The sequence below is a fragment of the Nelumbo nucifera genome, chromosome 1 (assembly GCF_055504915.1).
Source record: "Nelumbo nucifera cultivar China Antique chromosome 1, China Antique-T2T, whole genome shotgun sequence".
Taxonomy (NCBI): Eukaryota; Viridiplantae; Streptophyta; class Magnoliopsida; order Proteales; family Nelumbonaceae; genus Nelumbo; species Nelumbo nucifera.
Genome location: NC_142649.1, coordinates 178,369,536 through 178,393,630, shown reverse-complemented (window position 1 = coordinate 178,393,630; position 24,095 = coordinate 178,369,536). Strand labels below are relative to the sequence as shown.

General features: G+C 35.9%; 2 protein-coding genes across 2 annotated transcripts; one reads left to right on the top strand and one right to left on the bottom strand.

Annotated features, from left to right (window-relative positions):
* Positions 1-3,146: 3,146 nt before the first annotated feature.
* On the top strand, positions 3,147-7,707 carry LOC104600433 (putative RING-H2 finger protein ATL21A). Its single transcript, XM_010263355.3, has 2 exons — positions 3,147-3,984; positions 6,400-7,707. Exons 1-2 carry the CDS (start codon positions 3,315-3,317, stop codon positions 6,843-6,845), a joined length of 1,116 nt encoding a protein of 371 aa, XP_010261657.2. The 5' UTR covers positions 3,147-3,314; the 3' UTR covers positions 6,846-7,707.
* A 3,624-nt stretch (positions 7,708-11,331) lies between these two features.
* On the bottom strand, positions 11,332-16,153 carry LOC104600367 (Ubiquitin-like superfamily protein). The gene is made up of 3 exons (XM_010263272.3): positions 15,369-16,153; positions 14,686-15,250; positions 11,332-11,720 (listed from the first exon to the last, which is right to left on the bottom strand). Exons 1-3 carry the CDS (start codon positions 15,989-15,991, stop codon positions 11,574-11,576), a joined length of 1,335 nt encoding a protein of 444 aa, XP_010261574.1. The 5' UTR covers positions 15,992-16,153; the 3' UTR covers positions 11,332-11,573.
* Between the last annotated feature and the right edge of the window lie 7,942 nt (positions 16,154-24,095).

Sequence of the window (24,095 nt, the reverse complement as noted above, 5' to 3'; positions counted from 1 at the left end):
TAGGGGAAAAAGTGGTTTAAAGGTCAGGGAGACGCACCCCAAAAGTTTGTGGTGCATTAGAGGATTGGCATGATCACATGACCCACGGTAATGTGGGGCCAATACTGAGACATTCTTTAGATAATTTAATAAAAATATGTGCTGAAATGATCTCTTGAATACTTATTATTCTTCTAAGTCCTAAACACTCGTTATAATCATGACATCTCATTTTATTTTATTTTCTAAAATATTATTTAGCTTTATTTTAGGGTAGAAAGAGCTGAAACAGAAAAACTTTGGCTGTTGGGGACTCTTTTGACCCAAAAGTTAAACATGACATGAATGAACTAATGTGTCGAGTTCAAGAACATTCTCAACAGCCTAGGCTGTTGCCCCCAACAGCTAAAGTTTTCTGACAGACTATTAGGTAGACCGTGTCTCAAGAAACCATTTTTTTCCTCTTCTCATTTTATAGAGGTCTCTTTCATAACCTACTTTATAAATCATCAGTGTTTTTAATACGTCAATCGTTCAAATCATTACGGGTTAAGATTTCAGGTTCGATTCAATCAAGACTCATTATACAGTCAAAAACTATTGATTTAAAGAACCGTTTAATCCGGATGGTTCAATCATTGATCCATTCGACTTGGTCACTAGGTCACGAGTTGTACATTTAATGTATGAAAACTTTCGAAGACTATAATTTCACTATTTTTGCAAAAAAAAAAAACTCTTTTTTTGCCTCAAATTGCATATTTTAATATTTTTATAAATAAAAAGATAAAAACTAAATTAAATATAAAAATACATATAACATATCTTACATTATTTATTGATAAAATATATTTATATGATAATGTAGCACGATCTGAACCGTTCAACCCAATCGGTTGAACCGGTGACGTAGAGACAAGAACGATTCGACCACCTTATCGATTTTTAAAACATTATACAAATCGTATTCACATCGTGGCAATCTTTCCATGTGCCACGTGGTGTGGTAGAAAAAGTACATGACAGAATGAGATTAATGTCACCATTGAAATATCTATGGGTGATCATTGAGTTGTTCGAGAACTAATGTACATGGTTCTGGGCGGTTCAACTGTCACTAGTTCCATCCCCGATTTTCAAACAGTACCGTTTGAATAATTATAAACTTTGGGAAGGTGTGGGTCAGCACCTCTAAGGGGGCGGGAAAATAATAGTTGTATCACGGCATTCAATTCTACCGGATTTTCACAAAATATAATGAAATTTGATTTTATTTTGGGCTAAAATATTTAATTAGATGATTTTTTTTTAATTTGCCTAAAACTTTGCTATGTATTTTAAATAATTATTTTGAGAAAATATATTTCCAGTACATTAAATTTCCTATTAGCCTAGTCAATGTGAAAAAATGTACCACCTGATTGGTTATGATACCAACTGGGGGTTGGTAGGTGGTGGCCTAGTTGGTAGGATTGCTGCTTGAGACCAATGTATTTAAAACCGAATTGGACCAGATGGTTGGATGGGAAAAATGGGAATCGATTGTCTAATTAGTTATGTTTTATCCTAAAATTACTATTTGGCCAAAACTTATTGATTTGACCGTTGATTCAGGTGGTCAAACCATTAAATCATTCAACCTAAGAACAGTCTTTGATCGTTTTTGAGTTTGTTTATTTTTGTTAAGTGGACTGTCCGTTCGAACTGGATAATCGGACGTTTGATCCAGAACGATTCCCTATCTGGTTCAATTTAGACCTCAAATCAAATCTTATTGCCCTCAAAGGGTTAGGGGATTAAAGGGGATGAGAATGTTTTACCCCATTATAAAAGTATGATATTGAAGGAATTTTGATTAATCAAAATTTCATAAATTTTAATGAATACCATCTTATTTTATTGATTACCACTTTTAAAAAGTGATACCGGTTGATTGGTTATAATTTTTTTGTTCAAGTCTTACGATTGAATAGGTGGGATTTATGGTCCAGTCGGTCTTGACCCAACCCATTGCACTGCAACATGAAAATACTTTGTACATATTGACTTGGTTGGCTGAATTGGTGTTCTACATATAGGAGGGTTGGGTCGAGTTTTGATATAGTTGACCTCATATATATTATGCCTGTTATATATCCATTTGACTTGTTTCAATATTATTCACAAAACGAGCCCTTATGTTGCTTAAGATAACATTAAGCTATCAATTAGTTCACCTCTCCCTAAAGTTTGCAAGCAAAAATAAGTAAATATATAAAAAGATAAATGTTAATAGGGTATTATACCATTTGGGAAGAGGGAGAATAATTTCTTTTTACTTTTTTTTCTTTATGATATCCAATTTTTATATTCCTCTCTTCTCTTTTATCTCATTTCTATTTTTTCTTTATGATATCCAATTTCCTTTTAACTTTTCTTTCTCCCCTTTTAGATTCTCTCTTCTTTTGGTTATATAACTTATTCCTCTTTTATCTCTTTTCTCTCTCTAAAATGAATTTCAACTTTTATATTTGAGTTGAACCAATTAGCCAGGTAAAGACATTCGACATTATAAGAAAAATCCAAAGCTTTTGATCTTATTTTTTCTAAATAAAAATTGGTTTACATAATTTTAAATACTCAAATGCAATGGGTGGATTAGAATGGTTTGCAACCCATAACCCATTAACATACAATTAGTATTGGTGAAAAATGGGTGTGGATTTTGATATTCAAGTACTCAACCCACCCCATGCACACAACTTATAAATAGTAGTTTTATGAACAACACTGTGGTTGTTAATGGACTCTGAAAATCTGTTACCAATTGGACATTTGACCCGATCATTCCAGATTTGAATGTTAGAACTTGAATATAATTAATAATCAAATTGAATGTACTTAAATTTAACCTAATCTGATCTTATTTAAATCCAAATTTAATTAAAGTTTTATCATTTTATGTATATATAGTGCAATTTATGCACACATAAGTTAAAAGTTATTACATTTTTATTTTTTATTCAAGAACAATTAAGACCAATATGAATTAAATCCGAATCTTGGGTACAACCCAAGTATGAAATATTAGGCTTCGGATCGGATTTAGATCCAAGGATTTGAAAATCAAATTTCGGATCCGATCCGATTACAGCCATGGACGGCACTTATCACCAACTCACCTTACCTATAACCCTAGACCTTTTGTAACAACGCATGTATAATTATTTGGTATTACAAGCAAACGTATAATTTAATTTAACCTAATGAAGCCTCGCACCTACTGGTAGCCAGTCTTCTGTATTATTTATAAAGCTATAGGCGGAAAATAATCAATTCTTTTTCTTTTCGAGCAGATGGTTATCTTAGAGCTCATTCCCTTCTTCTTCTTCCTCCTCCTCTTCTCTGCCGTCGACGGCGAATGCCCAAGTTCCGTGTGCAACAAACATGAGCCGATTATTCGATTTCCTTTCAGATTGACAGGTGCCCAGGCCAAGAACTGTGGGTATCCAGGGCTCGATCTTAGTTGCGACATGGGTAGGACAATTCTCAAGCTGCCGTCTTCATCAAGACAGTTTTTCGTGAGGAACATCAACTATTTCATGCAGCAGATTCAAATATACGACCCGTCGGATTGCCTGCCGGAACGGCTGATGAACCTCAGTCTTTCCGGTTCCCCTTTCGTGGGTATCCACTATCAAAACTATACTTTCATGAATTGCCCGTCGGAGTTCACTACATCTCGGTTCACACCCATCCCTTGCCTGAGTAACTCTACGCGCAGCGTTTTGGCCATCACGCCTAACAGCCTTGCTAGCATGATGAACAGTACGCCATGCGAGACTATCACGACCGTCTCGGTTCCGGTTTCCGGAGGGTATCAGTATGAATCTGGGTTTTCATCTAGCCTCGACGGTGACCTTCTTCTGACGTGGGTTAAACCTAACTGTGGAGATTGTGAAGTTCGGGGAGGAGTTTGCTCATTCACGAACAACTCCAGTCTTGATGTCGGATGCTTCGATAAAGGTAAGCTTGATCATTTCTTTTCAGTTTCCACCCTATAACTCCCTCACGAGCTTCCCCTCAACTTTCTATCTGCTTCTCTCTTGTTTTCCATCAAATCCAAAAACAGCTCCAACCATGGATTATTCATAGTGGGGTTTTGTTTATTAGAAGAGAAAATGTTTTGAAGACAGAGAAAAACGAAAAAGAAAGGTTAATGGATCACACAAATGGATTCATGTGGTTTCCACGTCAACATCTATTGACGTGGCAATTTTCGGCCATATGACCCTCCGCCACAGTGGCAAAGAGATCCACTTTTATGCCCTATCTTTTAACAGAATTATTAATATTAAGGTTCAAGATATAAATAGAAGTACATAACTAGGGCGCCGCATATTGCTATATATACACCAGAGGTAAGAACATTTTGGATGTGCCCACTTCATGCCACGTGGCAAAATAATACACATCAATTAGAACTTCTTTTATAAGTGATCACGCCCGTTTTGGGGTGTATAAAAAATCGGTAAATGACACACCAAGTTCGGGTTTCCTTCTTTCTACACGTTACCAGCATTGTCATTCCGAGTTTCTAATGAATCAGCATTTTCGGTTGAGTGGGTCAATAAGGTTTTTTATTTGGATATATAGTGTGTCATTCAGGACAGAGCCATAGTAATTGATTATTATGAAACCAGTATATGTTATGGGTGATGTTGGCTGGCTTGGTGTGGGTCAACGCCAATAAATAAGTAGAGGTAGAAACTAAAAACTATCCAGTATCGCCACAGCTTTCAAGTTTTCAACATAATATATAGCAGCATATCTCAAGTACTTCGTATCAATGATCACATATAAGAACAGAACAAAACATGTTTGAGATGTGTGACTGTAAATTATGTTGAAAGCTATATGGGTAAGTTAGGGTTGCAACTTCCAATTCGAATTGTCCAATTTGAAGAATTTCAACTTCATCGGCTTGAGTTAGGGTTGGGGAGTTCACATCTCCGCTTCATGAGGAGTCGCTCCACAGCACATTCCCATCGTATATTGAGAACATCTCTCAATAATAATATCAGTCTCGATGATGTGCTGTATGGCATTGTGGGGGGGAAATGTAATCTCAGGATTGGGCCTATTAAAAATTTTACAAATTTTCAACCCAACCCAACCCAAGTTGCATCCGTAGGTGACATCTTGGGGGTGGTAGATCCGCTTTCCTTTGAATTAGAAGTGTATATTAATTTATAATTGGGGACATCCCATTATTCCCTTTAAAGTACATTGAATTTGGCTTAAATTAGTAAAATATTTCAATTCAGTTTGTTCAGTTTGAACAATCCCAGAAGTCAGCTTGTGGGTACGATTATAGAAAGTCAACTTGGAAACCATAATCCAAGAGGCCCCCGAAGACCCGAAAGGTCCATTTTTGTAGGTATATAAAGTTAAATTCCAAATTATATGAAAATTAAAATAAATAAAAAATTCCAAAAATATGTTTTATTTTAATAGTATATACTTCTCCATAAATGCATTCAAGAGCCTATATTTTTTTTTTCATCTTTTTGAGTCAAATACACTCTCTTGTACATGTATCAAATTTCAACTCCCACATCCATGTCCATGCATCCAACAGTGGTAATGAATGAAGCACAACACTTTTCGCACTTGGCTTTTCAATGCGTTCTTAGTTGCGGAAATCTTGACCATCTGTCGTCCCCACAAACTTTCTCCGCATGATAGAGAGTCTATGCATTATGCCTTCGGCATTTTTACTGTTGCATATGTCATGAAAGGAGAGACATGGATTGGAAATATAAACAGGAAACTTCTTAGAAGTTGCGCACTAAAATTATTCACAGTATGGACATGGATGTGGGAGTTGAAATTCAATAGATGTCCAATAGTCTAACATCAACTCTTAAACAACAAGTTCATAGAAAATTATATCTCTAGTTCTCTACTATATAAAACGGTTATTTGTCTTAATTTTAATGCAGGTCATAAATATTAAATTTAATTATATAATATTAATTTATATATTTACCTTTTATTAACATATACATCAATGCATGTGCCCTTACACTAGTATTATTATTAACATCGACCCTTGTTACCAAAGTAATGTTTGATATGAAAAATAGCATTCATCCTATATGCTGCTCATTAATGTCAAATAAACCAAGAGAGAGAAAAGGATAAAAAAAAAAAAAAAATGTACTAAAAAATTCCATTGAGTGTTGGACCGACTGTAGGCATGTTAGAAGAGTGCATGCAACACTGACCCTTGCCTATCATTTTATATGAGCTGAGAAATGTTTTGTTATGGTTGTGCCGTGCAAACGCAAAGCTTCGTTGCAATCCAAACTAAGCTTGTAGCTCATATTTCATATTAGTTAGTCCTACTAAATGAAGGTACCATGTATTTGTATATAGGCAGTGCAAACCAATCGCCAAAGGGTCTCCAAGTGTTCAAAGGAATCGTACTGGGCATTGTCATACCTTTCATCATGTTCTCCATCTGTATAGCAAGCTACGTGTGCGCCGCAAGCAAGTGTAGCGATTCCAGATACAATGAACCCCAGCCGCAGCATGGCGCTGTAGTCTCTCCACAACCCACGGTTGTGGTGATGGGTCTAGACGAGCCCACCATCCAATCTTACAACAAGTTGGTGCTGGGAGAGAGCAGGCGCCTGCCTGGACCCAACCACCGTGTTTGCTCCATATGTCTGTCGGAGTATCAGCCCAAGGAGACATTGAGATGCATACCCGAGTGTCAGCACTGCTTTCACGCCGATTGCATTGACGAATGGCTCCGGATGAACGCTTCATGCCCTCTTTGTCGGAATTCTCCTCCTCCCCCTCATCTCATTCTCACCTAATTTCCACTTCTTTTAAATCGCTTAGTTTTTCACTTTTTCTTGGGTAGTTGTTTGTATACCAAGTCTAATTGTTTAATTCTTTTGTTTTTCTCCTCTTTTCCCTGTGAAATTGTAGACTTGTTTGTAATCTGTAGATAATATTAGTGATTTTGTGAGAACTGCTAACTGCCTAGCCCATTTACATGGAAAGGAAAGGCCTGCTTAACTGTTTTGTCTCTTTATTTGTTCGTTCTCATTTTGCGACACCAATAACTCATTGCTTCCGCACCTGACAAATTATAAGGATATTTGAATCTTGCAAAGATTTCTTTTTCTTTGCCTTTTTTAAAAGAAAATTGAAACTGCAATCCCATTATCCCAATTCGATAGAATCAGAGTAGAGTCTATTGCTGCATATTTTTTATCTTTTAAAACGCAACATTATTCCCAAAAAGGTCTGATATAAATCCACGATGAATAAATTTGGCATAACGAGCGACTACATACATATTCTTCCTTCTTGGGTCCTCTCTGACATTAATGCAAAAAAAAAAAAAAAAACACCTCTGGGGCTATGTTCTTATAGCTCCTTTATTGCCAGCCAAATACAGAACTGCAAATTGCTGGCTCAAATTTTTAAGCACAAAGTTCACAATCTTTAAAGTAAGGTTTTCATCAAGAAGAATTTGTGAGGCAACATTGAAATTAGGGGTGGCCACGAGCCGAGCTTCTCAAGAGCTATTCAAGCTCGGCTCATGAAAAGCTCAGCTTGGCTCGGTTTAAACTGAGCTTCGAGCCAAGCTCAAGCCTGATATATAGGCTCATTTGCTAATTAAGCCAAGCTCGAGACCAATGAAGCTCGACTCGCGAGGCTCGTGAGGTTCGCGAGCCTTATATAATAAATAAATATTTTTTTATTATATACATACATACATATATATATAAATAGTTTTTATTTTATATAATAATATTTTATATATAATATTTTAATTTTATATGTATAATAGTAAATAATTTTTATAATTCTTATTTTTTTGTATGTAAAATAAAAACATTTTTATATGTATATTTTTTTATTTTTATATGTAAAATAATAAATAATTTTTATAATTCTTAATTTTTTGTATGTAAAATAAAAAATATATATATTTTTATATGTATTTTTTATTTAAAAAAAAACTTGGCTTGCAACCGAGCTCAAACTCAAATTTCTAGCTCAAGTCGAGCTCAAGCTCGAGCCTAACACCAACGAGTCAAGCTCAAATAGCCAAGTATTCGGCTTAGCTCGAATCCACCCCTAATTGAAATATAGAAATACACGTCATATCCTCAGCGGATAGCCACTAACATGGAAACCTCATTTTAACCAACTCATCATCACATTCAATCTATAAGCCTTTCTCATCAACTATATGGGGTGGGGACTACATGAATCTTGTTGTATGTCCAGTTCAGTAACATGTCTTGTGGGTCCTTAAATCATTTTCTAGCCCCATGTCCTTTTTGGCAATGCCCAAACCATCTACTCTACTTTCACTTATTTTATCACCTATTCAATAACACTTTATTTCTGACCCTTCCCCTTTAGTTTTCCCATAAATCCACCTCAGCATTCATATTCATACCCCACCCATTCTTTTGGCATATAGTTTCTTGATTGCCCAACACTGAGATCCATAACAAATAAATTTTCCTTCTTGGATAAAAATGAACTCTATAGATCCTTGAAGCACATTGCCCATATAAATGCATGTTTTGTTGACAGTTTGGGTTCAGGGTATTTTCATCATTTTATAATTCAGATTCTAGTCAGGGGCAGTTGGATGCACACCTATTCAGATTTAGGGAGTTTGCTTGAAGTTAGTTTTGTCCTTAAGGAGTTGTTTGTGTAAAAAAACATTCTAGGGTTTATGTTGTAAATACTTCCGGCTTCTCTTATAAGGGCTGAAGGGGGCTGTTTCTGTAAGGGTCTTTTTGGTGCTTGCTCTCTTGTTTGAGCTGTAACTCAACCCCAGCTAAGGTTTTCAAGTATTGGGAACTTGAATTTTGAGGAATCAACCCATTTTGGCACCTTTCAATCCATCTATAACTCCGTGTCCACACAGGAGACCAGCTTACTGCCATTGTTACTGTAGCATAACTATTTCAAGAGTTGTACTTTAAGTTCATGTCTGAAATCCCTAAAAATCCAACTTGATTTGTTGTTTCAACTTCTTATTTCTTGTGATACTTGAAGTGCTACATGTAATTTTGTTTTTCTGTCCACATCAGCCTATGTGGTCTTTCTTCAACAAACTCAACATTTTATATTATACCATCAATGCCAGGACAAATTCTTCCTAGGTAGTGATATCCTTGATGTATTCATTTCATTGCACAACAAAGATATATAGCTGCTTCACCAGGTTTGTTCTTTGAAAGTCTTATGATCTTCCTCGTTCTCGACAAGAAATAACTCCAAGCAAGTTAGGTCCCTAAAACATCCTTAATTGCATTCAGAACAGTGAGGCACTTTAGCATTCATCATCATTGCATGGCTGTGCTTGGTTGCAGTGCAATTTTATTTGCACTAGTACAAATGAATAGGAGTGCAAAAGAAAAAAAGATGCAAATTCTCGTTTTATTTTGTTTTTGGTTTACTTTATTCTGCTTCATGTCTTAATTTACTTCATTTGTAATGCAATCAAACAAAATAAGCTAAACTTAAAATAAAATAGGTCAGAATTTACACTCAAATTATTTGCACTGCCACAGCTCCGCATCAGTGCAAATTTATTTGCATTGCAACCAAACACAGCCTATAAGACATATAAAAAAGGGTATCCCAATGCACGAAGCTCCTGCCAATGGGTGAACGCTGGTCACCCAGGTTACAGCCTAACTCGGGAATGATATCTGCCTAAAGGCCCTAAACACGAGATGCCAAAATCATGCTAAAGCGTACATGTTTTAGCCAAAGAGGGCGGTGATAATGGGAGTAGAGACACGCCCTTGATTGCAGGCAAGATCCAACCAGATTCTATCATCCATAAATTGACCATCAGCCAGAAAATTGAACATAAAATCTATCTTTTATTAGGGGGAGAGGAGAAGAGGATAATTAGACAGCCTCCGATTAGATCATTGCGATGGGGGACTTGACAATTTTATAGTTGGGATATTTGAAGAGGTTGGCCATGGGAAATTGATAAAGCTAAAGAGGAGCCAAAGACAGGTTTTGAGATTAAGAACTTTAAAACCAACCTAAATGAGAGGTAGGGTCATAAGACAAGGACCTAAGCAAAACCGTTTAGGTTTACTTCAGTATTTAAATCGCTCTAGGATTTTTCAAACCAGGGTTGTCAATGCCAATTCAATTCATGGAATATTAGAGTCATGAAAATGAGAGAATCATCCACAGGCCAGGCCGCAGATTGGGGGTTGGGGGGGGGTTAAGGCCTTATTGCAATGAACATAGTACTCTCTCATTGCTGTTTCGATGGTGCTTCTGCTTCACTTTTTATGGAGTTGGGTGTAAAGATCGTTTTTTTTTCTGGATAAGTGTGTAATGATCATGGTTTGTCAAAGCTCAGACAAGGAGCCACAATGTGATGGACCCTATTTAATACTTCACTGACAAAATAGTGCTTCTGCCTTATTGGGGTTTTGGTGGTGGTGGGGGGTGGGTGGGGGGGTTAAGGCCTTATTGCAATGAACATAGTACTCTCTCATTGCTGTTTCGATGGTGCTTCTGCCTCACTTTTTATGGAGTTGGGTGTAAAGATCGTTTTTTTTTTTATGGATAAGTGTGTAATGATCATGGTTTGTCAAAGCTCGGACAAGGAGCCACAATGTGATGGACCCTATTTAATACTTCACTGACAAAATTAAACAAAATAACATCTTTTGTTTTCTAAGCAGTTAGAGCCTAATTGTAACAATAACTTTAGACCCAACTTAGTTGGGACTAGATCTTTTTTTTTTGTCAAGTGTGGGGACTTGATCTAGGTGTCATCATTTGGCATATTCACAAGTGCATTTATTTAAGGGCTGAAAGGCATGGATGCAAAGAAAAAAGGACAACTAATAACAGCAGAACAAGAAACATGCAATTCTGAGGTGTTTAGCCCTTTCCTTTTAAGTTAAGGGGTCCATGGCCTTGGACTTCTTGGCAATGACATAAAAATAGTAGACAGACAGTCATTTCAAATGATAAATATATTACCCAAACTAATCTCATGACACACAAATTGATCTATGTAAACCAGTAACAAATGAAAGCTTCATTCAATTTCAAGGAGATTATAACATATTCCATGACTTGATCCATGATTTTCTTAAGACTTCAAAATACATATACTTGCTTTAATGTAGACCTCATTATGATTAGAAGGAAACAAGTTCCTCTACAACACACACACAAGTCAGAGAAAAACATACTGAATAAGGTTTTAGAGTTAGAAAGCAACTCCTCAGGCAGCAATTCAACAGAGAGAAAACTAAATCATAGCGGAACAGCAAAAAAATGTTTAAAACTAATTTCATGACTGAATTGATTTATGCAAGCCAACAACAAACTAATGCTCCATAGTCCATTCATTTTCAAGCATGTAGATAACATGACTTGTAACATATTACATGACCTTATCCATGATTTTCTGAAGACTTCAAAAATACACATGCATGCTTTACTTAGATCTCATAATTTGGTTAGAAGGAAACATGTTCCTCTACATAAGAAACAAGTCAGAAAAAGCATACTGAATAAGGTCACTTTTTAGCAAGCAATTTCTTGGGAAGCATTTCAAGAGGTGTTGTTTTGAGTAGGAAAAGCCTAGCTGCACGCTCCTGTAAGGTGCCCCCGCATTTCAGTCCACGTGTCTGCAATTCTGTTTTTAACCTTTCCATGCCAAGAACCTATAACAACAAGTGATATCAGTCTTGGTAGTAGCAAAACAGCTACAAGCAACAAAATACAAGAATCGAGAATGAAGTATCCTAAAACAAGTTTGATCCTATTACTGAATGGGGGAAAGGGTGTTCAGTGTTCCTCCGTCATTCCACTATTCCAGTTCAGCAAGATGAAGTATCAAATAAGTCCATTGATTCTTCTAAATGAGTGATATGATCGAATAAACATGTCAGATACATATATTTTTTTGGGAATATTTCAGAAACACATTTTTCACTGGATTTGGTTGCTGCATGGTATTTCCTTTCCCTTTCTTTCTCTTGCATGACATTATAGGATTTTTGAACTGACACTACAAAGTTCCACTGGTCAACTGTGTCATTATGTTGATTTGTGTTCCTATCAATAAATAAATGATACAAGTAGAATTTATTGTACTACAATTCATTATTATTTTAGAAGGTCATGACAATGATAAATTTCCCAACGAACTGATTTTATATGCCTCTGCAGATACAATAAATGAAAATACAGAAAACTGCAAACAAGAATTTTCCTGAATTTGAGACAATGATCACATTTCAAGATTCCATCAAGTATTGAAGTAGAACATAAGAGGCTAAACCTACAAGAAAGATCATCATCATCTAAGACTTGTCCTAACTATATGGGGTCCCTACATGAATCCTGTTAGCCATTCTGTTTAATGCACCAACCTACAAGGAAGTCAGTTATATACCTACTCCCATTCCTATTTAAGTAACTAAAATGCATGCAGGAAATAAGCAACCTAAAGAGGTAAACATGATGTTCTACACCATACAATCTGTGCTATTCTTATAACTAGACTCTCCGAGCTGGGCCTAAAAGTCAAGTCAAATGGGGGAATATCCTCCTCTCCAAATTTGTCCAAAAACTATACTTGCATCATCACCTTGCCCAATACAATCATATAACTGCAAACCCCAGCCATCTATAAACTGAGGGTATGACATATTTCTCCTACTATAAGATAGGAAAGCCATATACAAATAAGCTCAAGCTAGGGGTGGCAATTCATGTTCTCGTATCGTGTTTGTGTCGTGTAGAGGAAGGGGCATTTGGATATATCATGTATGGGTCGATACGAACACAACACGATTAATTAATCATGTCAAATTTTCAAACACGAACACAACCTATTTATTACATGTGTAACACGACACGACCCACATAACCCAAATTAATACGATTAAGGATTAACCAGTTTAATTCTTTACTAAATGTCACATATAAACCAAATTAATATAAAATCAACACAATTAACCCGTTTAAGTTAAACAGTAAATAGATGTAAATAATAAAATAAACATTCAATCACTCATTATATAAACAAATTCATAGAGACCATTCAATGTCATACTTACCTAACATAATAGTATTTCATCCAAATACCATTCAGTCCACCTCTACAAGGCTAAATGTTGGACCCCTCCACCAGATATACGAAGCTTGTTTGCCACTTCTTTCCTTAGATGGCCTAAGAAAAGGGGTAGGGTTATGTGGAGGTGTGTGAGGGCTGCCATTTGCTGGACTTTATGGGAAGAAATGAACTCTAAGACTTTTTCTGATAAGGAAAGTAACAAAGAAGGTATCATTGAGGTAATAATGGTTAGGGTGGTGCATTGGCTGAAATATTTGGATATGCTTGCTTGTGTCTCTACAGATATGCTGCTGAATAGCTGGCTAGAAGTGACAAATTCTGCTCCGTTTTCATCAGTTGCCTCTGTGGTCCCCAATAGGCCCAAGGTGCATAAAACTGAGTTTTGATGGCAGTAGTGAAGGTAATCCTGGGCCCTCAGGTGTTGGTGGTGGGGTGTTCAGAGATGAGAATGGAAAGGTGATTGCATTGTTTTCAGGCCCCATTGGGAGTGGTGACTCTCTCAGAGCTGAGATATGTTCCTTAATGGAAGGTTTAAGAAAGATAAAGGAGCTGAATATTCATAGACTAATTGTTGAAGGAGACTCAAAGCTGATTTTAAGCTGGTTACAGAAGGACAATGGACTGTCGAAATATGCAAATGAGAGAAGGGAGGCTAAATGGCTAACTAGGGGGTTGGAGGTTCAGATTCCATGGTTTTAAGCTGGTTACAGAATGACAATGGACTGTGGAAATATGCAAATGAGAGAAGGGAGGCTAAATGGCTAACTAGGGGGTTGGAGGTTCAGATTCAATGGGTGAAGAGGACTGCAAATGCTTTTGCTGGGCTATATTGTAATCATATTTTCTTTTTCCTTTCTCGGGAGAGTTAAGCCTCTTTACCTCTTCCCGGGATGTTGTAATATTATTGTCCTTTAATAAAATGAATTCTTTTATTGATCAAAAAATAGTATTCATCCAAATATGCATACATGATCTAATACTTGAAACTCTAGGTCATATACAGGTCATTTTCAAGTTAAGTGGGTCAACCCAAAATTGACATGTTTATTAATCGTGTTAAACATGTAGACACAAACACAATTAAGGTAAACCCAAACCCGTGTTAAACAGGTAGACTAACGCAATTAAGGTAAACCCAAACCCACTAACTTCATGCCGTGTTCACATGTCGTGTCAAATATTGGAAAAGTTGGACTCAGCAAGTTTGCTGGGGCCGATATGATCCCAAACTGCCATGTTATAAAGCTCTCATTTCTCGCACTGCTTAGAGATGTAAACAGGTATTACAGGGACTTTGGCAATGCAAGTTCCTCTTGGTTTTGAGACAAGAAAACAAAATAGGTGTCTCCTTTAAAAACAAAACTATATCTCATTAACGTTAATGCATACAGAAAGATAATGATTTTAAAGGTGGAAACATTTGATTACTAAAAATGTGCTTTATGGTTTAAAGAAAGTCTAGAATGATCAAAAATTGAAATAAGCAATAATATAATAGAATGGGCAAGAAAAACAAATAAACAGCAGGGGCATTTCCGTGAGCATACCTCCATCTCTGCTGCTGACTGATAGTTGTCAAAATTCAGTGGCTTCTCCAACTCAGTGGTTTCCCCTGTTTCATGAACTTCATGCTTTGGCTCAACAAAATCATTTGAGTCGGTGACGTTGGGTGCTTTTTCAGAATCTTCAGTAACTCCTGAATGAGAGGGGTTGGTATTGAGCATTTCTTCCCGACTAACAAGTGTAGGTTCAAGAGAACCGCCGTCTTCAGCAAGGGCATCAATGCTCTTAACGACCTTATCTTCACGCACACCCAATTCAGGTTGAATAAAATCATTTGGTTCGGAATGAACAACACCTGCCGAACTTTCGCCCAAGTCAAACCCTTCTTTCTTTGCAACATCATTTTCTTCATCCAAATTGCTCCGTGGAGAGGTCCCGCCAGAGGACTGCCCATCAGAAACCGATCCTGAACTTCCCTCACCATCTTTATTTTGCCTTTCATGACACCCATCATCCAGAACAACAGATTTCTCTTCTTCCTCGCTTTCAATCTCATCCTCGTCCTCTTCGTCATCGCTATCGCTTTCATCCACATTTCTCTTTCCCGTCCTAATAAAATCAAGCAGTTCACTATCAAATTAGGAGTAAACTAAAACCCTAGAAATGACAGGAAAGGGAGAAGCTAAGGAAAAAAAATAAATTAACCCAAACAAAATTGAAATTTTACCATATCTTCAACCGTTTCGATGCCGACTCCGTTGCGAGCAAGTCCTTTCGCTTTGAATTTTCGTAAAGACGGAAGGATTCCCTTACAGATGCTTCGATCTCTTCCATACATTTGGCCGAATCTTCCCTGTATTTCTCGATATACTTCTCCGAATCCCCCGAACCCGATTTCTTCACTGCCTTTGCCTTCTTCTTGAGGAAATCCTCGGCGATCTTCTCGAGTTTGCGCTCCTCAACCTCAGCTTTCCACTCCTCTAACTTCTTCTCGGCATTAACGTGACGAAGCCTCCGGCCACTCATATCCCTGCAGGCATCGAAGTTGTTGGTCTTCTTCTGGCCGGCTTTAGTGGCAGCGCCTCGAAGGAGGGAACCGAACCCTCCTTTGCCACCGAGAAGACGAAGAAGGAGATGAATAGTAGGGAAATTTCCATCGAGAGAGGCTGTAAGTAAGGTATCTTCGCTGATGTTTCGAACGCCGGAGCATAATCGTTGGTGTTGTGGAGGGATGTTGGTAACCTTGTGGAGATGCGTCTTAATGATATCGCCTGAGATGGTTGGGGAAGGAAATTCTAGATAGCAAGATCTGCCATCAAGAAGCCTGACGAATAGGTGAAAGACCGCCATTGATGAAGGAGCTCTCTTTCCCTAATCCCTGTGAATCGTATCGACTATCAAATATTAACGATGGTAACAATGAAAGAAAGAAAGGAATAGATAACCGAGTATTAGTGTTATGCGAGGGGGGGAATAGACCAGATCTAAGAACCTAACCCGTCCAAGCCTCCAAAAGGTCGAGGGACCCGACAGATTATATATCTAGGAGGCGCTCGCTACGCGTTAGATGGATGGGGAATGCAGGGGGGATACGTAGGGGGTTGGATCGCGAACGGGATCTGCTCTTCACACATGCACGCCTCACAGGCACATCTACCGTACATTGAAAACATCTCCCGTTTTATAAGTACGGGAGATGCGATACCGGATCTGCTCTTCACCTTGGCGCCTCACAGACGCATCCTATCATTCATCGGGAGCATCTCCCGTTCTTATTAGTTATTATTGACGGGAGATATTACTAATGCACGGTGGATGTGCATGTGAAACGCTCATTTGTGAGGAGCAGATCCCATCTCCTAATGCATGATAGGATGTGCGTGTGCGATCAGTTTGTGAGGCGCCCTATGTGCAGTTGCGGTCTCATTGGATCGTACCACCGGAGCAAACATGATTAATATGATACCGGAAAACAGGTGATCAATCAGATAATGTTTATCAAAATTGGTGAATTGATTGGCCAAAGTTATAAATATTAAAAATATCAAATACCTCTACTCTATACACCAATGCTCGCCTGTAAATTGGCATCAATTCCGACCTGGCAGCTACCCCAAATGTACTTTGGGTCTAAAAATTCTGACCTTGAACCACCATTCTCCCAAGGAAAAATTGCCTCTAATTTTAAAATGCGACAATCTAGTACCTAAAACTTTATTTTTTGGTAATACGATATCTGCTATTAACGAACCATCAATCGGTGCATAGAAAGACGTAAATACCCATTATATTTTTGATAATCAAGTTTTATTCATTTTCGAAATTACTAAAATAACCTTCACTACAATAACCTTTCTCTATGAGTGGGAACCATTCTTCACTATTCTAACATTCCAAAGAGACCAGTTTCTCTCCACCCATGCTAATAAGCGGAATACACCGCCGGAAAAGCTAAGATCAATGGGAAAACATCACCAGAGAGCATCATACAAAGATATTCACCATTTTATTAGGAAAATATCATCGGAACAGAGTGTATTTGCTACCATTAGAAGTGTTTTTAATCCCATCATCATCGGAGAAGATGAACGACGTCAGAGAAGACAAACAAGGTTTTTTTTTTTTTTGCTATTTTGTTTCTATCCATTTTCTATGAGGTAGCATCACTTTGGTCAATTGGAATACTTGAAAAGGCAATTCTTCGCCAACATTTGAAGAGAAAGGGCTTCTATGGGCTTCAAGTCAAACCAATTCAAGAACTATCAGCAGATCAAAACAAGAAAATGATGTAGAGTACGACATATTCCAAGTTGGCAAGAAGCAAGCTGAAGAGCATGTTGGGAGATCTATTGTACGGGTCTAGACCTGTTCATGGGCCAAGACGGGTTGGGCTTTCACTCGCTGTCGCCGACTACCACTACTAGCCTAGTTCGTCGCCACCAGATAATGATAAAAACGACGAGATCGCTGAAGCATGTCACTGCTAGCTTATGCTCGAAACTGACTTGCTGGAGATTGCTAGTTCGTTTGTGGCATTGGTGCCTGAGTTTGCCGAAGAAGGTAAAGTAAAAAAAAAAAAAAAAGGTTTCCATGCCGCTGCTAGCTTATGCTCGACGTCAGCTTGCTAGAGATTGCTAGTTCGTTGATGGCGCTGATTGGTTCATTGAGCTATAGAAAGACTAAGACTCTGAGAGTGAAAACTGAGAAGTATCCATGAGAAGAGGGAAAGGATTAGTCAGTTAGGGACTTAGGGTTTAGAAATTATAAAAAAATAATTATATATTTTATATTATATAAAAAACCGGGCCAGGTCGAGCTCAGGCCATGTTTTTTTGACAAATCCCGAGCCTGGCCCAAAAAGTAATCGAGCTGGGCTTTTAGGCCCAAGGTCAAGTCCGCAGGCTAAAAAACATGACCAAGCCCGTTTGGGGCCGAGCCGGGCCGTCGGGCTACCTTGCCCATGAACAGGTCTATACAGGTCCAAGCCATGTTCCAATCAAAGCGAGCACAACAAGAATATAGGACGATGAAAATGACCTATGATCAAGTAGTGGTAAATAGTTTTCTACTAAAAACCCTAAAGTTGCAATTTAGGTATGTAGGTTAGATAACTAACTAAACCCTAGTTTGTGCAACTAGAATACAAAGGTCTTCTTGATCCTGAAGTTGAAAACCAAAGCTGAAGGAATAGGAGTTGCTCCAAGGATATGAAGGTCCTCCGTCAGTTAGCAATGAAGGAGGACAAGGAGTGACAGCAAGAACTTACTTTAACATTATCACAAAGCAACTACAAATGGAGATCGGAGATCAGAGATGAAAGAGCCTCCTTTTTCGATCTTCCAACCTAGGACTAAAAGATCCATCCAAGTAGAGATGAAAGAGTTGTCCGCACTCTCAACAATGGAGATTGGAAATCCTCCTTCACTGGTTTTCCAACCCAGGACTAAAGATGAAAGAGCCTTTTTCCCTTCTTTTATTTATTTAAAGATAAAGGGTAAATGGTCTGAAAATTATCAATAAGGTTAATTTTGGCATTTTTAATTATTTAATCCGCATATGGTGTCACGTGATGGTGCTAGTTGGCAGTCCGTTAATGGTAGGTATTGGATTATTACATTTCGAAAGTTTGGATACTGGATTGTTGCATTTTAAAGTTCAGGAACCAAATTGTCATTCGAGCCAAAGTATAGGGTACCAATCAAGAATTTTGAGCCTAATGCCACTTCGGTCCCTAAATTTTAAAACAGGACAATTCAATACTTGAACTTTCAAAACGTGTCAATCCAATACCTGTCGTTAACTAGTCCATCAACCAATCATTAAGTGGTTTTTGAAAAGACACAAATGCCCTTTGTCATCTAATTCTCTATATCAACCATCCAAACATTGATAAAAAATGAATAGTTCCAACTTTCTTGAATAGAAGAGACAAGGATTTGGGGCTGATCATTTTTTATCAACATTTGGATGGTTAATAAAGAGAATTGGATGACACTCGAAGAGTATTTGTGTATTTTCAAATGCCACTTAATGGCTGGTTAACAAACTAGTTAACGGCAAATATTGGATTGGCACATTTTGAAAGTTCAGGGACCAAAATGGCACTAGGCCCAAAGTACATATTAATCATATTAATCATGTGGAACTTTCTAACACCGTTGCATCTAAACCACTTTTGTTGGAACCCTCTAATAATATTAGAGGCACAAAAATGTCAAAATTATCCTTAAGCGATTGATATGAAGGATAAATTGATATAAACAACAAAAAAAAAAGATTGAAAAGATTTGGACTAGCGATTCATATGAAAAGAAAATTGGAAAATAAACATTTTAGTAAAAAATAACTACATGGGTATTTTGGACATTGCCATGCTTCTTTTTAGGCCTTGTTTGTTTTGCGTTATCCAAAGGAATGTATTTTTTCCTAGGCAAGTGATTCCTAGGGAAACATTACCAAAGTAATTATAGAGAGCGTTTCAGCTTGGCCAACAATTACCAAAATAAGACAAAATAAACAAGGCAATTGGCATTTTCGGCAGATGGGTAATTTACCTACCCTTTAGGAGTGTATTAGTTACTCAAATAGCCAATATTTTCTAGAAAAAAATTATCATGAACTCCATTGTAGCAGCCGCGGAACATAGGATTATTGCATTTCCATGGGACCCACCTACTTACTCCCCCAATTTTTACTACAAAATGAATGAGGCCTTAAAGGACTCTAACAAAGGTCCCAAACCCCATTCTAACAAAGGTCAATTTGCAATTACCAAACTTCAAAGGAGGTTTCAATAATTTATCCAAGCGAAAAATTTGCGGGCCATTCAAATACAAGCCTTGTCAAATTCGAGACTTTTAAGTGTGAAGTTTTATTTAGGTTGTACATCATTTATAAATTCTTCCATCCCATAATTTTTTATCAATTTATATAATTGGAAACATTGACAAGTGGAGGAATATATCACAATAAAGGGGATATTATAGCACAAATGGGTTTGAGACACTACACTACTAAGAACTACTGTTGGTTGCATTTTTTTTCTTTTTTTTTCCTTTTTTGACAAGAACTATCGGTTGCATATTGGAATCATCTTTATATCTATTTTGGAATGTTCTTGTATTTCAAAAATAACTGTAAAAATGTCTCATGTCACCCATAGTTACAGAAATAAAAATAAAGTAAAATAGACAATAATAAAAATATATATTTTAATGCCTATACTATATTGTTATATTCCTTTATTTTCTATCTTAATTTATTATCTTATGTTATTTTTCTATTTTTGTCTATTTACTTCTGTTTTCCTGTTATTTCAAATCAGCATTTAGCTTAACAGATGTTGCATAGTAGAGGGGGTGTCTTTAATAATACGCAAATATAAGGTAGTAAATATATGAAAATATTAGGGGTGTCTTAGTAAATAACCTTAAAAATATTAACATTTATCAATAACCTTTTGGCGTCATAGAACTTGCCTAAAAGAAATATCAATGACTGAATTCTGTATTGAAAGGACCTATCCACCATTGTCATAAATCTACTAGATCACGGAATTTATTAAGAGAAAGCTAAATAATAGAAAGAGTCATATACTAAAATATCACTTATAGTTTCATGGATTTATTAAAATCTACCCTATAGTTAGCATTTTACTAAAACACCAATGGATTTAATCAATCTTCCGTTAAATGATAGTAGAAATTGACAGTGTTGACCCTAATGTTCATTTTAATAATTTTAATCAAAAGAAAATAAATATAAAAATATAAATACCATTTTCCCTTAATAAGACACAGACAACCACTCTATTGGCTATATTTGGTCAACTTTGTTTTTCATACAAAAAAAAAGTGTTAAGTGTATTTTTGGAATAAAAAATCATGGGCCTAATGGCAAAACAAACACTCCTTAATGAAATGTTGATTAAGTAAATAAGTTGTAAAATATATGGGATGTTTTAGTAAAATGAAAACTATAAGCTAGGTTTAAGTAAATATGTAAAACTATAAGGTGTGTAGGAATGGCAACAGGGTGGGGATCCTTGTCCCTCACCCTGACTTTGAAATAACCCCCACCCCCAATCCCCGACGGGGAATTGGTTCCCCGTAGGGACCCGAAACCTCAAAATGTTTTCAGATAATAGTATTTTTTTTAAATAAATTTATTTAAAAGAAATAAAAATTTTAAATTATAAATAATATTTTAAATATATTTTGATTATATATAATATAAATAATATAATAGTATATTTAATATAAATAACATTAAATATATATATATATAATCGGGGTCGAAGTCGGGGTGGGGCGGGGACCTCAATCCCCATCCCCGACCTCGACCCCAACCTCAACAGGGGATTCCTATTAATCCCCATCCCTGCTTCTGCCCTGCCAAAACAATCCTCATCCCCAGCCCCATCTGGTCGGGGAAGTCGAGTCCCCGTCGAGGATGGGGAAAATTGTCATCCCTAAATGAGTGTTCTAATAAATGACCCTAATAGAAACACATAAGAGTATACAATTGTTTTATATTTTCAACTTTTTAAATAATTAATAATTATTCATATTTTATATACTACTTTTTATATAATTTTTATAACACAAAAATAACAATAATTAATTTCAATTAGGTTTATTAATCAAACCGATGAAACCGACCAACCCGATTAACTCGACCCGAATTGGTCGGTTTTCTAGTATTTTAGGTTGTCTTTGGTTCAAAAATTTCCCAATTCGACCAAGTTTGATTAGTTTCACTTTGGCCATTTGTAAACCGACCAAAATTGAACGACCTAACCATGGATATATATTAATATTTTATATTTTAAATATAATTTTTAATATGGAAAAGTGGGAATTTTCCCATATATCTTAGTCTAAAATGTTTCATATCATAAATCTAATTTTTAAATTTATTATTTAATAATTGTACTGTAATTTTTTAAATTAAATTAAATTTTTAGGTTTAAATCTTTTGAACAGACTAACCAAACCAAAAAATCAACCCAAACTGATACAACCTGAGTGGGTCGATTTTCACAAAAGGTTAGTCGATTTCAATTGACCAACTCCCTAACTTGACCAGATCAATTTGATTGCCCAAATAGCCTACGACCAAACCGAACCAACTCATGAACACTCATAATTTAAACTAAATTAATAGTCTTATCTCTAATAAATAACAATAGTTTAATCTCCAATAATTATTGAAAATTTATAGCAAAAATACATAATTATTGAAAATATATTGATAATGAAATATACAATAATTATAGAAATTACAAAAATACAATAAGTACTAAAAATATATTAACTTAGCCAATAAATAGTATAATCTCAAATAATAGTTTAATCTCTATTTAATATTAATCAATAACTTATAACAAAAATACAATAAGTACAATAAATTAAATTTAAAAAAATTTAATCTCCAATAATTATTGAAAGATTTCTATTAAATAACAAAACAAAATAAATTTAAACATAATCATTGAAAATACATTTATCACAAAAGACAATAAATATTAATTTTAGTAGATATAATTATATAATAAATATAGATTAAGAGTTTAAAATTATTATTAATAAATATTATTTTTTTAAAAGTTATTTTCTCGAATTATTACCTGATATAAGTGAAGTTAATTATTTACAATATTATGTAAAAATAATAAATTATTATTAATTTCAATATTATGCTATAATTATTTTTCTATCTTTTAGAATTTTTTTTTAGTTTATTACATAATTTCTTTATTTTAACTATTTAAAATCTAGTTATGTTAAATATTTTGTTATTTAAAATATTTAGTTATTTAAATACTTAAATAATATGTAAAATATTTAAATTTTAAAATATTAATTATTTATTGAATTAAAGATAATTCAATAAATAGGAATTATCACAAAAGGAGAAAATAGAGATAATTTTGGAGAAAGTGAGGGATAGTGGGAGAGGAATCTCATTGGTTGTTTCAAAAATGACATGGAATTAAAAAATGAAAATTTCAAAAAAATGAGAAAATAGATAAATAGCTTCTCTCAAAGGAGAGCTATGCTGACATGGCAGGATCAGTTTTAATATATATAGATAGATAGATAGATAGATAGATAGATAGATAGATTCTGCCGGAAAGACGATAAGGGAAGAGGTTTTACCAATCAAACCCCATGTGAATTTTCAGAATTCATTCCCACTTTCACAATTTGTGGTGTGGTGTCTTTCGAGTATCATGGACGAGCCCGAAGTATAAGATGATTTTCTTGGTGAGTGTTCGGTATCAATGTCGTTTTCTGTTTCATGAGAAAACGGCACCATATAGACACCACATCAAAGAAACCAATGTTTCAAATAATGCCTTCTTGATTGGTACTGTTTTTTCATAAAAAAATATATTGCTCCAGATCATGTTTTGGAAATCGAAAAAATATGATTTGGAACAACACCAAATTCAATGTTTTCTAAGAAAACGGCGTATTACTACCAGCGGTGCAATGATGTGACATCATCTTGGATGTTAGATAATATAAACCATGTTGAAAACATTGCTACCAACACCGATACCAGCACCGTTTTTCTTAAACAATGCCATTAATTGGATTTTACAGATTGACAAAATGGGTCATCCATATGACACGCCAAAGTGTCATGGCATTAGGATGGTATTAGAACTACAAAAGTTCTATATCTATTCCATAGGTTTGTGTTAAGAGTTGGGATCTTCTGCCAACAAAACACATTTCAAGTTCCAACCCTCTACCGACTTCATCTAACATCGCACATCTCACTATGAGACTGAGGCCTACCATTTATGAGATGTGCGGTATAAGATCATGTTGGTGGAGGGTTGGAACGTCTTTTGTTGGCAGGTGATCCGTTGAACCAAGTCAATGGATCGAACAGGCAACAATGAAGGGTGCTAGTAGTTTAACTGAAAGCATGAAAAAGAGGG